The 15,079-nt window shown below is 40.8% G+C and overlaps 1 protein-coding gene across 2 annotated transcripts in view; it reads right to left on the reverse strand.

Annotated features, from left to right (window-relative positions):
• Positions 1-15,079, reverse strand: part of DMRT1 (doublesex and mab-3 related transcription factor 1) — a 100,253-nt gene that overhangs the window by 84,545 nt on the left and 629 nt on the right. For both annotated transcript variants that reach the window (XM_006022602.2, XM_006022603.3), the window contains exon 2: positions 9,538-9,724. In XM_006022602.2, the coding sequence (XP_006022664.1) occupies positions 9,538-9,724 (187 nt within the window). The remainder of the gene's footprint in view (positions 1-9,537; positions 9,725-15,079) is intronic.

Below are 15,079 nucleotides of genomic sequence, written 5' to 3' on the forward strand. Positions count from 1 at the left end.
AGAAAGAAAAGAAAAAAGAACCAAAAAGGAAATGTTCAAAATTAAACCATTGCTTATACAGCAATAAATATTCTGATATGAAAATATCAATATGGTGAATAAGAAGTTCAAAAAGTCTGCAGAAGGAAGGTGGGCTAAGAGGTGTAAAATATCACAGGGGGGGAGAGGGCAGAATTATGCCAGGATTCAGTTATGCAAGAGTGCAATATTTCTTCATTCTTCACTTTAATCTTTGTTGTTTTCAACCACCAAACCCCACACATTCAGATAAATAAAAAGCACTGTTTCAAGGACATGAGATGGAACAAAAGGTTAATTAAAGAGAGGGTAATAAAGTGGATGGACAGAAAAATTCACAGTGGATCAGCTCCCACCCGCATCACTCAACTCTTTAGTCTGTTCATATGGATAAATGGAAAAGTGCATCACAGTACAGATCAGTCCACAAATCAGGATATGGCCATACTAAATAACATCCAGATTCTGAGGGAGATTTTCAAAGGCATGAAGGACCGTTGGATACTCACCTCCCATTGCTTTCCAATGAGAGTTAGACACCCGGGGACAGACGCATCATATCCTGAAAGTCAATGAAGCACTATGATCAGCTGAAGAGCTGGCACAGTTCTGCATGTGCCTTTGAAAAACATATCTTGTACCAAAAATAGCTGATCCAAAAGATACTATAGATTTAGAGAAGTCAGGATTATGGAACACTGTATTGTTCTAAAAAGGAATGTAAAAGGTAAAAAGACACTTTTCTGAAGTGCTGCAGGGCTCATGGAAAATAGAGGCATGCCATCAGTGTCTGCTGTGTCTGCTCTTACCCATTTTCTCCACTGTGATGCATGGCTTTTGTGGATTCAGACTGTGTACAAACTCACTGGTCATCCCCCACACATTCCCCTTTTCTGTAGGTCAATGCAGAGAGCTCTGTCCAGGGTATGGGAAGGGTTAAAGAGTCTCCTTGGCCAGCCCTTCATTTGTGCTGGTAGAAGATTACAGAACATACTGGAGCCATTTTTTTGGACATTTCATAAAAGGTTTGGTTTTGTTTTTTTATTTCATGGGGGCTTTTTTAAAATTGCATCAAGAATTTTAAGTTGAAAACATGAAAATTTCACCCAAAAATTTAAACTTGGAAAATTTCAACTGAGGTTCCCAACTGGCATGCTCAGCATTGCTAAAACAACAGAAATATAACATTTTGACAAAATCTGGCTTTCAGGATTTAAGCCATCGAGAAAGACACTGCACATCAAGCTAACTGTTGTGTTACTGTCTCTACATCTGTATTTAACATCATAATCACAGAAGATGCAAGAGAATTACACACTCTGCAAATTACAAGCTTCAATTGTGGAGAGTTAACTGGGAACATATAATCAGAGACATACTAGGCTGCAATATTATGATTTAAGTTATGATTTATTTAATATAGTCAAACACTGACCATGGCCCATAGCTCCTACAACAAAGCTGTAGGAGACTTAAGTCATCTAGTTTAACCCATGCATTGATCAGAATTTACCTCCATATTAATCACTCAAGGATGCTATCTAACACACACTTAAACACCACTTGTGATTATGCTTCACTTACCTCCTTGTCCTGATACAGGTCATTCCATTGCCTAATTGCACTTCTAGTTAAGAAAAAGTGTGTCTACTGTCTAATTTAATTTTTTCCTTTTTTTAGTTTCAAGCCGTTGCTCCTTGTTATGCTGTCTCAAGCACTGTAAATAATCCCTCCCCCTCCTTCGTATTATTACCTCTCAAATATTTATAGACTGTTATATCCACCCTTAGTCTCCTTTTCTACAAGCTATACATCATTTTTGTCACCCTTCTCTCGATTCTTTCAGATTTATCTATGCCCTTTTTATAATGAGATGCTCAAAACTCTATGCAGTATTCCCAAGTATGGCTGTACTGAAGCAGTGGAAAGAGGCAGTAATATCTCCCTTGTTTCACAAGGGATATGGCTGTGTGGAGAATTCAGAGCCTAATGCTTGCCAGTTTTACAACAGCGGTGTCTTGTGAAGTCATGTCCATGCCACTCTCCACAATCATCACCAAATCCTTTTGTAGAGTACAGAATTGCATAAATCAGAAAGAAAGAGGACTTCTCATGAGACGGTCATACACTCCATGTTCCTGACAACAAAGGCTTGTCACAGTATTTTTCCCGGATCTTTTGTTTGGCTCAGTGTGCAAATTATCCAAGTGACCGGGTTCTTGCCATGTCCCCTGGAAGACCATCTTACAATCCAATAGAACACCATCAACAATTGTTTCCCGATATTCTGCCTAATTTTTTCTTGCCTTAGAGCTAGACTATGACTTGCATTGCAAGATCAGTGGCTAAAGCAGGGGCGGGCAATATGCAAGCCAGCGAGGGCCGCATGACAGGCAGCCAGGGGCAGATAAATATTCATTTTCTAAATGTTTTAGGGGCCCCGTGGGCTGGAAACAGGCCGCATCTGGCCCGCAGGCCACATTTTGCCCACCCCGGGGCTAAGGGCTCTCAAAAGCTAAAAGAACACAAATCTGGAATTACGCGGAGGGTTTAGGTTCCCATAAAAACTACAAATCTGAGAAAGACAGCTCAGTTCCAACTGGACAGGGGTTCATAGATTTTTGATAGGAAAAAATAAAGACAAACACAGAATTGTTCTTTACGAGGAAGACATATCAGGAGGCAAAATGCTCCTGTGGCCCCATACCTATGAAAGATGGAGACAGACTACTCACCATGAGCTCCTCAACAAGTTGAGAAATATGAAAGAAGACAAGAAAATATTGACGCTGAGGGAACTGGAGTTAAAATGGCAGCAAGTCCTGAATGCAGGTTGGGGCTGTTAGGATCTGCAGGGGATTGAGGATAAGAGTTCAGACAAGAAAGCACGGGGGAAGACATAAGCTTTTCTGCTATTAAGAGAGAGAATTTCTGTTTACCTGATGTAGGTTCTACCAATTCAAGCTTTTCCAAGTGAAGTTAGGAGGTACAGAAGTCAGGCCAAAAAATTAAAAAACCTACATATGAATTTAGGAGTTCAATGTTAAATTCCTGATAGGAAATACTGGCCCTAGAGAAGTCCCTGAGTGTTCAGCCACAAACTTTAAAAGTGTTAACATTTCATTCCTACATTTGATAATGTTGGTCTCAGAGCTGGCTAAAACGTTTATACATTTCAAAATGATATAATCTCAAAATTAGAAACCACTGACATAGCTATGAGGTTTTTTCCTCACTTTAAGAGCTCCAGAATCTTCGGGATGTTTAACTCTGAACTTTTGACATTTGAAAATTTCTAAATTCTAATTTAGGGAAAAAAATGGAATTAAAAAAAAACTGCTACTTTTTTCTGCCCTCTTTTAATAGCTCAGGTCAATACATCTTCCTATTTCAGCACCTACCTTTTTCACTTTATTAATGTTAAGCAACCCTGGTCCCAAGTTTGCAACACTAAATTCCAAAAAAACAAAAAAAAACAAAAATTAATTCATGGTTGCAGGAGACCACTAGAAGAATAAGTCTGATGTAAAGACACGTTGAAAAGTTTACACCAAAAAAGTAAATGAAAGGCTCAAGGTGTAATTTTCAAAAAAGCCATAGGGACTTGGGAATTTGGACACCTATGAGAACTGAGCACATATTCGTGTACCTTTTTGAAAATGTCAGTTTAAAATAACAAGATACTTCAGGAGCAGAACAAAAATCATAAAAGTATTATTAAATTTAACTTTTTTACACATATTCTCCAAAACATATCTTACTTGTAGACCTTCAAATGCTACTTGTTCAATAGCTCAATGATCACTAATCTATTTTGACATAAAGCCCCACCACTCCTTCAATGAGTTCCTTAATGAAAGGAACCACTATGCAGTGAAATATGAAGTCCTACCATTTTGTTTCCTTCGTGCATGATAATGATAAAAGTAACAAAAGGAAAAAAAATCACAAAGAACTAAACCTCTAATAGTTTTAGTCCAGTCGCACATTAACAGTGTCAGTTCTGAATTTCACCTGGATCTTTTCCTCTATGTACCAGCCAGATATTATGGATTTTTTAAGCCTATGCTCTGAAATAAAGTAGTTGTTCGGTGACACCCAGATGAGCACTGAAGGCCTAATGGGCTTGGCGCTGTCAAACCTGGAAACTGCCCACCAGGTGCTCATAACACTACAATTTCACCAGACCCAGTGCTACTTGCAGGCAAGGCAAGGCAAGCTTAACATAAGCTAAGTTCAAAGCAAAGCTAACAGAAAGGAGGTGACTAACACATTGTAAAGAGGAATACAGCTGCTCGCTGCTAAGTGGGTACAAGATAAAGTACAATGAGTTTTGGTGTGTCTTGGGAAAGTCTAGCTTGGTGTAAGGTACAGAGAAAAGCAAAAACCTCAGTTAATTTTTACCTCATCTCCTGGCCCCCTCACTGTGCAGTTTGCACCTATACTTGCCAGAGCCCTAACCCAGGACATGACAGAGTGACAAAGCCCCAAAATGAAGACAATAAGAGTCCCGTAAGAAACAGGAAATGCTGGAAGACCCCATCCTTGCTTGGGAACGACTCTCGCTCTAACCTCCATTTCCCAACTGTATTTCCAAAGTAGATGAATTCCAACCACCAAACACTAGGCCTCTGTGAAGTGGCTGGTATTTGCTTCCGGTTCGGATTCGGCCAATTTTGGAGACTGATTTGAATCACTGTCCCGACTTGATTCGGCCGAATCACACAGGCCCTGTCCCCCAGCGGCTCTCCCAGCCCTGCCAATGGCTGCCCCCCCTGGCCCCAGCATCCTGGCTCTTTAAAAAAAAAAAAAAGCCCTGCACTCACGGGATGCTGCCAGGCAGGGGGGCGATCCCTGCTGCCCCCCACTGCCCTGTGCTGCATGGGGGGGTCTGCCACAAGCCCCCAGAAGCCCCAATGGCAGTCGGTGAGCACAGAGATTTTTTTTTTTTAAAGAGCTGGGACACTGGGGCTGGGTGGGGTGGCCATGGGGGGCAGCTGGGAGAGTGGGCAGAGGTCACGGGGCATTCAGGGGGGCTGAGGGAGCAGGCAGGGGATGAGGCCTGGCAGGGGTCCCCCCATGGTCCCATCCTCCCACCTCCAGCTCCTCCTCCGCCCCCCCTACTTACCCGCACAGAGTCCGGGTCCAGCTCCCTGCGGCAGCAAGCGGGGACTGCCCAAATCTCCGAAGCTCTCCGAATCGATTCAGAGAGCTTTGAATTGATTCAGACTTTTTTACTGGTCTCCCGATTCAATTCGGATTTAGAGATTCGGCCGCCGAATTGGGCTGAATCTCCTCCGAATCGAGTCAGCACCTGAAGCTTCGCACAGCCCTGCGAAACAAGTAGGGACATCACATCTGCATGGACTGTATCTGGGATTTAAGAGAGGAACGTTTCTCAAAATGAGGAACAAAAGCGTATGATTGCACCAGCCTAATTTCTGCCCAGATTAATCTCTGTACTCTGCCTGGTAATTTTAACTAACAAGTCACAAAAGTCCCTCCAACCACTTCATAAAGGAATGACTGCTGCTTTAAAGGCTGTTGAAGCCTGGCCTGTTACTCTGCATCACAATTCCCAGTCAGACTGGATGCTCTTAGTTCGAAAGAAATGTTCACGGATTATGACATCTGTTTACAGAAGCTCCTGTCTGGGTTCTGCCATTACTGGCTGTTCTTTTGCAGCCTCCCCTGCCAACTTTAAAGTTTCTTCTCTTCCTGACTCTAAAAGCTAATGAGCTCCTTTGAAACTAAACGCCGTTATGAAGACTGAAATGGCAAATGGCAAGTTGCTGTTCATTTCTGCCATTACATTTCTTTCTTCCTCTTTTCAAAGAACTGCATGTCATGAGAAGTCTGAAAAATTGTTTCTGATCTCTCAAGGTGTCGTAATATTTCTGACTTGCCAATAAAATGGATACAGTGAGGAAAGACTCTCTCCCTGGCACCCTGCATGATTTGTGTGACACCCTCACACATTATTTCTCTTGCTGCAAACTGTGTGCCATGCAGTGGAATTTGAAAGAAAAATTATTAAGCCTTGAAGACAAAAAAACCTTGCACAAGGAACAGAATTGCTATTGTCAAGGTAACCTCTTGTGTAAAATATACTAATGCTGCACAGAGAGAACTTTATTTTCTCACAGGAGTTCGCATGGTTCTTCAAGGTGTCAGTGAAAGCTGTCTGTTTCATTTCCAGGGAGCAGTTTGAGAATCTTTGTATCTACCCTGACTTCTCCTGAAGACAGCCATCCTCACAAGAGCTGCACCTACAGATAAACAGCTTATGCTGTCAAAAGCTGAAGCAACATGATTTAGTGGAGACAGCACTGGACTGGATTCAGTAGATCTTGTTCTAATCCTAGCACTGATACTGATCTACCCTATCTCTGCTTCTCTTCATATTCTTTGTCTGTTTTGCCTGCTTAAAGTGTCAGCTTCTCAGCACAGGGACTGCCTCTTTCTGTGTTGTATAACACCTATCACAATGGAGTTTATCACCTACCTCAACAGAGTTTTTGGCATATGGAAGAAGGCACTGTTTTGACCCATCTCCTCTCTCTTTTTTCCCCTTGAAATGGAAGATTTGGGAAAAAACCAAAAAGCCAACAGCACACTGGCCTGTAGCAATAGAAGCCCCACTTGCTAATCAAGGAAAATGATTCTCCTGCTCTATTCAGCATTGGTGAGGCCTCACCTGGAGTAGTGAGTCCAGCTGTGGACCCATCACTTCAAGAAGATGAGGGCAAATTAGAAAGAGTCCAACATGACTGATAAAAATGAGTAGATGCTGGGAAATATGAGGAAAGGCTGAAAGAACTGGGATCATTTAGTCTGGAGCAGAGAACACAGAGGTGGGATTTGATAACAGTCTTCAAATACCTGAAGGGTGGTTATATGGAGGAGACAGACTATTCTCTGTGGCTGCAAAGGACAGGACAAGGAATGATGGTCTTAAATTGCAGCAGGGGAAATTTAGGTTGGATATCAGGAAGAACATTCTCACTCTGAGGCTGTTTAAGCATTAAAACAGGTTACCTACAGAGGTGATGGAATATCCATCCTTGGATGTTTTCAAGAGCAAGTTAGACAGCTGCTTGATGGGGATGATTTTGACAGGGATGATCCTGTCTTGGGCAGCAAGCTGGACTAAGTTCCCATCATTCTATGAAAGTATCTCGCTAACCACAGACAAGTCCAAATGACTCCTTTACACACCATCCCTTTCTTCTAAGTCAGAGACATTTGCACCTCTTAAAACTTTTATATGAAAGTATCTTAGGAAGACCATAGTTGGGAGGGACAGTACTTGCTGAATAGGGGCAACATCAAAATGTGAAGTACTCTATATCCCTATTATATACTAAATGTGTGTTTAAAGACCATGCATCATGCTGCTGTTTTGCCTTACTTTTTTATACCAGCATTACCACAACTTTATCTCAAGTCATGAAGCCCTCATCTTAGTAAAAATGAAATCCTAGTCTTCATTTTCAAAGGTAAATTTTGCTATTGCTAATCCATTTCACCCATATTGATTTAAAAAAAAAAATCAGGTGACTATGACTCATTGAACTCACAGTTCAGAGTATGGATTAACCAAAGAAGCCTAAGTACAAAATGCCTCCAAATACCCTAGATTGCGAAGGGTCTGATTCTTGTGACAAGAAGCTGAAGTTCTTACACTAAGGTTGGCATATTTTAAACTCAATAAAGACCTGTTTAAAAAGTAAGTACCTGTTTAAAAAGGGAAATACATGCACAGGTACCACACATCTCTGTAAGTGCATCCCCAGGGAGAAAAATGCAAATATAACTTCTACAGGTCTGGAGAGTTTCCCTCAGCCACGGAACATTGTTTTACAAAGCAAGAGTTTAAAAATAGGTGTTTGAATCTACACTTGGACACCTAAATATGTAACTGTTTTCAAAGGGCAGGAGGTCCCAGCACCTCTTACTGAACTCCATGGGATGGCTGCAGGCACAACGCTTGAAAATCAAGACAAAATAAATTTAACCTCTTGAATTGTCACTCTGAAAAGTCAAGATGAAAACTTGACCAGACTGAAGTCAATGACAGAATTCCCAAAGATTCAGTAAAGGCCAGGATTTCACCTAGCATTATCACTTGTTGGGCTTAAACTTAAGACCAAGTGTCACTGTTTATAGGAGCAGAGCATTATTTGTGTGCGAATCTGGAAGTAAGACTCGAACCGTTTTTGAAAACCTTAGCCAAAGGCTTCATCTTGGTTCTGTACAGTATGGTTCTGTACAATATTTTGAGTTCATTTGTCAAAGAAAGCTAACCTCTGCTTTTTCTCTTTGTTGAAACTTAGCCTTCTTTATAAAGGTTTGATCAGGGTATTTTCAATGCTAGAGGCTAGGAAGCATCACTTACTAAAATACTGGCTTAAAGGCATTCATAATTACTCATTTTCTAAAAATGTTTTAGAAGTTTTATAGGTTGCTTTTGAAATTAGCAGTATTTATATTTTAATTTGTTTCCAGCACAAAATGTGGTTGATGACTACCAATGGCATTAAATGAATAATTTTATAACGATCAGTTTAAAAAAACAAACAACAAACAAACACTTGTACTGAATTTTTTTATCATATTGACACTGAACTTAATGAAACTGATCTTAAGGAGAATTCTGGTTTTGTACTGCATAAATGCCTGTGTTTTGGCCCCTTCTGCCTGTACAGTCTCTACAACAGATTTTTAAAACCAATTTATTCCTTAGCCTTACTTCCCCTACACAAACTAAACCTGCAATAATGAAAATAACTTTTTAAGGCAAGATGACAGTAATTCATAAGCAACAGCAAAATACTGCCTGACAAAGTAAAAGCAACAGAATCCTATTATTTAATTTCACAAAACATTTTTTTTGAACACCTGTCAAAAGAGAGCCCTTCACACATACAAAGCATTAAGCTGCTATTTTGTACTGTGTGGGACTGGACCCAAAGGGATCATGTGGTCAATACAGGATACAGCAACTTTGTTTGGCAAACCCAGGAATTTATCTAACAGAAATATACCAATTTACAACAGCTGTGGGTCAGGCCCGGAGCCTTCATTTTCAATTTTTTTTCCAAAATTTTAAGTTGGTCTAATCAAAGATATCAGATTCACCCAAAGAACCTTTCTCCATTTCCAGCCACATTTGTGTTGAATGAGACCTTGAAATTTGAAAATCTATGTTATGCTTGGAAATGGTATAATTAAATCTGTAAATATATACCAGAGTAGAGCTCCTGGACATTCATCCGCTAGTTCAATTATAATGAGGTTTTTAAATTTGTTTGCAAAAGAGGGGAAATATGAAAAATTGTGGACTGACTTCCCTCCTTTCTGCTGACCACCTCTCTATTAGTTATGTTCTGTCTGGAAAGGAAACATGCAGCCACCCAATACTGCATCTGCCAGCAACAACAAATACTGTTTAGCAGTCAGCCCTCCCCAGGGGACCAATACCAGAACTCACGCTGCCCTCTTCCCTGAACTCCTTACCTGATGGTGAGGTGGACACTGTAGTCACTGTGCTTGTTGAGTGAGTTGGGCTGCTGCTTTCCAACAGCAAACAGGAGCTTCCACCACTGTTTTCCTTCTTAACAAAGAGCTCTGTGGCACTGGGCAGAGGGATTGGGTGGCTGATCCCTAGTTCCTCTTCTTGAGCCTGCTGCCTCCTTAAAGCCACCTGGGAAGAACAGCAAATATTGCACATGTGCTCACTAGTTTGAGAACAAATATAATAACAACAAATATAAGGAAACAGATAACCTGATAATATGAACTGAGGGGTACAATCTCTCCTCAAGAGAGTCAAGCAGCTCATGAGTGTTATTGTCAAGAGCTAACTGGTAGATGCAACATTTTGAAAGCCCAACAGAGAGAGAGAGTATACATGTATGAGAGTCAAAATCTGCTTTTATTTATATCCATGCAAGTCCCACAGCTTTAGTTAAGGGGCACTGGTCTGATTCACAACACAGTAACATCAAAGGAAAGATGCTTTTCTGTAATTATGTAATGGGTTCAAGTTCTGGAAGGACTTGACATCTAGGAAGTTTGGGACAAACTAGTTTAGGCATAATTATTGCATACTTTGTGTGAAATGAACTAATATACAGAAAGCATCTTCACAGCATCTACCAATGTGTCTGAATGCATGAGTGATAACAACGGAAGGCTATGACTGCTAATGCCCCGGGTAAGATCCTTTGTTAAACCGTGTAAAACAGCAGACATAGTCCATCCTAAACTCTTAGCTGTAACTGCCCAGACTGCTTGTCTGATAATTCTGGCAAAGTCTACCATACATAGATGGAGATCAGACACTCTGCCTCCTTTCTTACTGATTGTACACCTTGATATCTAATAAATTAAATAACAACAATAACAACCACGATGTGCTTAGTTTGATAAATGGTATTACTGCGTGAGCTAGTTTTCGGATATAGATTTCCCCAGTAAAAGACTGCCCTCCCTCTCCCTATTTAAAAGAGCTGACCAGAAGAATCCTTTATATTCAGAGCTTGGAGACGGCAATTGGGACTGAGCCCTGTGGTACGAGAGGGCTGTCTTTACTCTCTCCCATATAGTGGCTTAATTTGAAGAGACAATGGGGAACACTCCTGTGAACTTTGCCTGTTGTATGCTGTATACATCTGCTACATTTCTCTATCAAAATCAGTATTGGTATATGTATGCTATTGCCCTTTATCTGCTGCCAGAAGGGACATAGAAATTAAATACTATGGCTAAAATTATAACTTCATTCTCTTATATTGCAATCGAAGTCAGACTTTCTTCACCTGACAGACTCATCCTTAGACAAAGCCAAGAAGAGCATCAGTTGGAGGCATCTCTCTGTTTCCTTTACATCTCTTGGCCTGGTGAAAGGGATCATATTCGTCATATTCCAAGGGTCCTTGCCCAGAGCAGTGGTGCACTCCCACTCCCTTGAAGTATCTAGCACTAAGTTTTCATAGCACAAAGGAGTAAAGCAAAATAGCTCTTAAGGCAACAACAGCAAAGGAGCCACCTTTCCATGGGGTTTCATGTGGACAGGGTGTATGTCACATGCTCCCGTCATGACCCTGGTCTCCAGCAGTTGCTCCAGTATCTGTGGGTTCTGCAACTTAAAAACTTCTCTGTTCACTCCAGAAGGAGCCACACTATCTGAACACACTCACCAGCAGACACTGAACTTGGAAACTCAACTGCTTCATCTACATGAGAAAAATGACCTATTGCTGACAAAGTTACTGCATGTGAAACAGCAACTGTCAGTAACAGGTGCTGCTAAACGTTGATGTGGAGGGTTTTTTCTTGTTTTGGGGGAGGCAGGGAAAGGGCTGTGTTTTTAAGTATGAATGCAATAACCATGTTCAGCACCAAATCAGCAGCAGGAGGGTAAACATGCTTCCTGACACTGCAGCCCAGCATTCCTATAGCAACAGACTGTTCAACTACACCCACTGCTAGCCCCTACTGTCACCAAGTGACTCGGTTAGTAGAGACAAAGCTGTAGACTTTAGAGTCCCATTCACTGGGCACTGTCACTGAATGGACTATTTTGTCCACCTTTACACTTGAATTTTGCAACTCACAAGAGAGATTACAAGATAATAATTCAGGAACAATTTAAGCTATCTATAGAAAGGTATGGTATCATCTATCTATAATTTGCCCTTTTACTACATTCAACAGAACTGTTTTTCTTTACATTTTTTACCTTTGTAACAGAATCATTACAAAAATATTTAGTAACAGCTCCTATCATAAAAGTATTCAAATACTTCCAAATAGAGCTTCCAAATAGAGCTTCTTGGAATTTCATTTGCCAAATCTAATGGTAAGCTACCTACCAGCTTAAAGACTTCTAAAATGTTACCAGCTTCAAATGGATTATTGAAAAATTGTACTGGAACGGATAAATAAAGATTTTAAACACCTTAACTCCTCCATACATAACATTTAACTTGACATGAGGTATGGCAGCATTCAAAGACCCACTGCAAGCTCTGGGCAGTAAAAGGAAAAACCCCAAATTAGCCACAGTTAAATCCAGAGGCACAGAGGAGCTGCTTACATTGTGGGAAAGGGGCAACATTATGAGAACAATCTGTACAGACTTTCATACTTTTTACAGGGAACACTGACTCTCAAAAAGTTCTTTTCTGCAGGGTGTCACACGAGGACCTGTGTGGATTACTCCATGCTGTTCACACCAGAGAGAAGAAAAAAAAAAAGAATTAATTTATACTGTGGGATTCTAAGCCCTTCCAGATATAGGACTCATTTAAATATCACTCGGGCAAAACTCCCATTGAAATCAGTGGTTGCACTGGTTAACCAAGTTGCAAAATCCAAAAAAATGGGAAATGGAGAAGGATTTGCTCCCAGGACTGCATGGTTTTCGAAACCTATAAAATGACCAGATCAGTTATTGCAGGTTTTGGAAATTCTGAGCATACAACACTTGCACAGCTGGGTCTGGGTGTTCAGATTCTGTAACTTTTTTTACAGATGCAGTCCTAATGATTTCAATTAATTTATACAAGTAAGAAATGATTACTTGCACCAGTATGCATGGCAAGATTAGGCTACATGCAAAACTTTATACATACAATCCTTACAACCACAGGCTTATCCTCAGTAGTGACTGGGCACATCTAAATGTGCCTCTTTTAAGTGGGTTTAGTCTAAAATTGTCATTTGAAGGCACATTAAGGACATGTTTCTATGTGTGTGCGACCTTAATGCACCTTTAAAATGGCGATTTAAGGCTATGTGAGCCTAAATGCACCTTAATACTTCCATGTATAGACGTGCACCTAAATCGCCTTAATGCGCCTTAAGCAAAGGCACATAAAGTTTAGGCACACGTAAATACACATGCAGACATGCCCACAGTAGCCAGCATTAGGCCTATGTGGTCTAAGCAAGCATGCATATAAAACTGCAACCTCGAGGGGCTACTTAAATGAGTGAAGTTACATTTATGCAGGTTTGATCCTAACTTGGTTTATTGGCTGTTAATAGTTCCCTTTTTGGATTTAAACCCTCACGACTCCAGAGCATTTTTAACTCAATGTCACAGGACCTTTTTATGTAATTCAAGGAAACCACACTTTAGAACAGTACTAAAGTATTTTTACTCTTGGAAATGAGCTACAATTTGCCTAAAAGCATCTAACAGAAACAAACAGCAACAAATGGCAAGCCTGCAGCTCAAAGCTGTCCCCCCTTCAGCCCCTAATTATTTTAATAAATTAACCTGAACAGTTGTCTGTAAAATATGCAACTAACTGCTTTTAGATGAAGCTGTTTTTTAAACTCAGCTATGTGGTGTACCTGGGGAACAGAAAATGTGCAATTAAAAACATAAATAGGAAATTGTGTATTTTGAATGTCCTCACAGAATTTGTAAAAGTATACATATTTTATTAGTGTTCATTTTCACAACAGAAGTGCATTTACAGATGATCCAAAATGTGACAGTTTATTAAACCACTCCTGAATACTGCTGCTGTTACATACATACAAGAGATTTCTTTTAGACATTTTTATTAAAAACCACATCTTTACTTTTTACTGCGGACTCCTCATGACGTCGCTTTCATTTATTCACCCAAGACAAGCAGCTCCCTCTAATGACAATGACTTTTTCGGACAGAGGCAGAATCTAGCTTTGTATACAAAAATATGGTTTCCCCCTTGTACACTGTCTTTCAGAAATTTAAATACATTCAATTTTCACGTTCAGGCCATTATTTTGTCACTGGGGAGTATGTGCTTTGCTCTTTCATTCATTATATTAATTCAGGGATTAAGCAAAATGTATGTTACAGTAAATGTAAAAAAAAAGAAAGGGAAACGGAGAAAGATTTACAGAAATATCATATTTGGCCATATCCTAGAGCCAAGCTTGAGAACATCTACCACACAGCAAAGCCTTGCTTGTACAAAGACTGAGATAAACATTTTGGTTCAATGTTTCCATTCAGTTAAATCAATACTCACCAGCACTTCTGAAAATAAATAACTGTTTGCTTGCAAAAGGTAATTAAATAAACCTTGTGCATCTTAACATATTTAATATAGTATCTATCCTACACAACTAAATAAACTCTTTCTTCTGCTATCCTTTTGTATCAGGAGCCTGCTTTTAAACTATATTTCCACTTAGCCCACCTCTGCTTGAGTACTTCGACCAATTCTAAAATACAGCCGAGGGTCACTGTTTCAGAAGAACTAGGGGTCACAAAATGAAATGAATAAGTAGGAAGTTTAAAACCAACAAAAGGAATTTCTTTTCCACACAGACATACAAAAAACTAGAACTCTTGGTTCCAAAATTATACCTTTAATTAGACCAACTGGAAATGGCAAGAAAATTGTACTTTTCTGCAAGCTTTCGGGAATCAAAGTCCCTTCGTCAGGCTCTGAACAGCTACCAAGTACACCCCTTTTCCACATAGTAATTCAAGTAAACTATTTGCCAGCAGATGGAGTGGAAGCTGACAGTTGAGGCAGATTGGAAAAAGGACTGCGCTCATTCTTGGAGAAAAGGGGCATCGGTAGCTATTGAGCAAAGGAGAGAAGGGCACAGCCCCTGAATCGGACTTTCCTAGACCTAGAAGGAGGCTGCAAGTGAGAGAGGAACAGTGGGGAGAAAACCCAGATGGGACCCAGTTCGCTCTCCCTTTCAGCAGCCCCTGTGTGGCACAGGGCTGGGAAAGAGAGACCTGTGGGCTGACCCAGTAAATAGCAGCTCTTTTGGCCCCTCTCATTACCAGGGCGTTTAGACTCCAAGCTGCTCCAGATCCTGCTCTTCAGCATCGAGCTTTCACACCTGCCCTTGTAGACTCAGATCACGTGGATTAAACAGAGGGGAGGAAAAAGCAAGCACGTGTTTAACACCCGCACAGGAGCGCCCGATCCTCTCCCTACCGCCTTCCCTACCCCCAGGGCCCAGCGCCTGTGGCCCGGCTCGGCTCGGCTCGGCACGCCGCGGCACGGCACGGCACGGCCCGCCGCGCAGCGC

The sequence above is a fragment of the Alligator sinensis genome, unplaced genomic scaffold, assembly GCF_000455745.1.
Source record: "Alligator sinensis unplaced genomic scaffold, ASM45574v1 scaffold308_1, whole genome shotgun sequence".
Lineage (NCBI taxonomy): Eukaryota > Metazoa > Chordata > Crocodylia > Alligatoridae > Alligator > Alligator sinensis.